The sequence below is a fragment of the Palaemon carinicauda genome, chromosome 3 (assembly GCF_036898095.1).
Source record: "Palaemon carinicauda isolate YSFRI2023 chromosome 3, ASM3689809v2, whole genome shotgun sequence".
Taxonomy (NCBI): Eukaryota; Metazoa; Arthropoda; class Malacostraca; order Decapoda; family Palaemonidae; genus Palaemon; species Palaemon carinicauda.
The window spans coordinates 139,049,406-139,051,155 of NC_090727.1; the positions used below are offsets into that span (position 1 = coordinate 139,049,406).

Sequence of the window (1,750 nt, forward strand, 5' to 3'; positions counted from 1 at the left end):
TGTCGTCCGTCGAGCACTCCCCTCCTTCCACCAGGACTTCCGTCACCAGTTCCTCCGTACGGGGGTAAGCCGTGACGGTGGGAAAAACAACACCCGACGGGCCTGCCAGTGGTACGGGCTGCCCCGTGGGGACAAAGGCATCCGTCATGGGAGTACCTTGTTCCACGGGGGGCTCCGTGGATGGGGGATCCATGCGGACCGACGGGCGCCCTTGGTGCTTAAGGAAGGCCTCCAAGGTGCCCGTGGTCGACGCTAAGCCTTCCTTCATACTCCTTATATCCTTCCTAAGGGAAGAAGGGGCGGAGGCTACCGTAGGGTTAAACAAAACACGGGCATCCCGGTACGAGCCCTCCCGCCGGGCGGCTAGGTCAAAGGAGGAGCTAGGAGGGTGACACAATGAAGGCGAGGCTCTAGGGAGCCACCCGGAAGCGGCCGCGGCTGTGGAAAACCTAAACAGCTCGCTCCGGGGCACTGTGACATTCACCCAGTCCTTTGACTTACTCCTCTTCGCTTTTTTCTTAGAGGACTTTGACCATTTCCTACCATGCCTCGAGCGGGAACGAGACTTTTTCTTCCTTCGGGATTTCTCCCTCTTCCTTTTTTTAAGGTTCCTGTCTTCGTCCTCTGATGACGAAGAAGACGAAGAGTACGATGACAACGACAACGACGACGACGACGAGGATGAGGACGGAGCTCTCCGACCGGCCGACACGTCCAAGACCGTGGGGGGAAAATCACGTTGTTTCTCAGGTGCGGGCGGTTGCAGAAACATGGGGGTTAGCGTAGCCGCGGGAGCCGGAGGGGTCCCCGCGAGTCCTTTACAGAGCCACTGATCTACCTGCTCTCTAACGGGAGACCTGAAGGGAGTCCTAGGTTTCACCCACGTGGCGGGGTCCGAAGACTTCGAACTACCTTTCTCCGTGTCTCCCCCGGCGGTTGAAGCACTCGAAACACGCCACGAGGCAGGGGAAGTATCGGCACTCGGCCTACCCCACATAGGATCTTCCGAGGCGACGGGACCTGCGGGCACCAGGCCCTCGCTTCCTACCCACACTTCTGCACTCCACTCAGGCCCCACACATGCCTGCCCCACACTGGACACATCTCCCACAGGAAAATCAGACTCTTGGGGAAGGGCAATGGGCCTCTTCCCCGCAACGGACTTACCTCGTCCCCTACGCTGGGTAGGGGAAGAAGAGCGGGCGCTACGGTCTGCCGGGTCGTCTGGCGAACCTGCAGGCGAAGAAATGCTTGAATCTTTAGGCATCTTCTTAGTTGCCTTCTTCTTCTTTGTCCCGAAGCGCACCCACTGGATCTCAGTCCAATCAGCACATTCCAGACACGTAGAGGTAGGGGAACTCGCTTTCCCCCTACACGTGGAACACAGGGAGTGGGGATCAACCTCAGGCTTGGAGAGGAAAGCCCCGCAAGACTTCCCAGCCACAGGCCCAGGGCAACGACGAGGATGCTCCATAACACAACGCTAAGCACAAAGGATCGGGGGACACGAGGGTCGCACAGGTAAGAGTGAGCGCGGCGAGATGTATATCGCGTCGCGACCAGAAACTTACTGAAGAGTCGACCTGAGCTAGCACGATGCCTGACCCCGGGGTCGCCTCGGGCATGTACCACACTGCCAGAGGTTGACCCCGTAGAAAACGAGAAGAGGGATATAAACTATACAAAAAGCTGGTCGGTTAGGTAGAGTTAACCAGTAACTCCTAAGAAGGTAGTTCTAGGTAAGTAACAG

The 1,750-nt window shown here is 57.9% G+C and overlaps 1 protein-coding gene across 1 annotated transcript; it reads right to left on the reverse strand.

The window, feature by feature from the left end:
• Positions 1 to 273: 273 nt before the first annotated feature.
• LOC137634320 (uncharacterized) lies at positions 274 to 997 on the reverse strand. Its single transcript, XM_068366698.1, has 2 exons — positions 502 to 997; positions 274 to 284 (listed from the first exon to the last, which is right to left on the reverse strand). The coding sequence occupies exons 1-2, from the start codon at positions 995 to 997 to the stop codon at positions 274 to 276; spliced, it is 507 nt and encodes a 168-aa protein (XP_068222799.1).
• Between the last annotated feature and the right edge of the window lie 753 nt (positions 998 to 1,750).

Bases quoted from the DNA above. Each gene is read 5' to 3' on its own strand.
- LOC137634320 (XM_068366698.1), bottom strand. From the start codon at position 997: ATGTGGGGTAGGCCGAGTGCCGATACTTCCCCTGCCTCGTGGCGTGTT.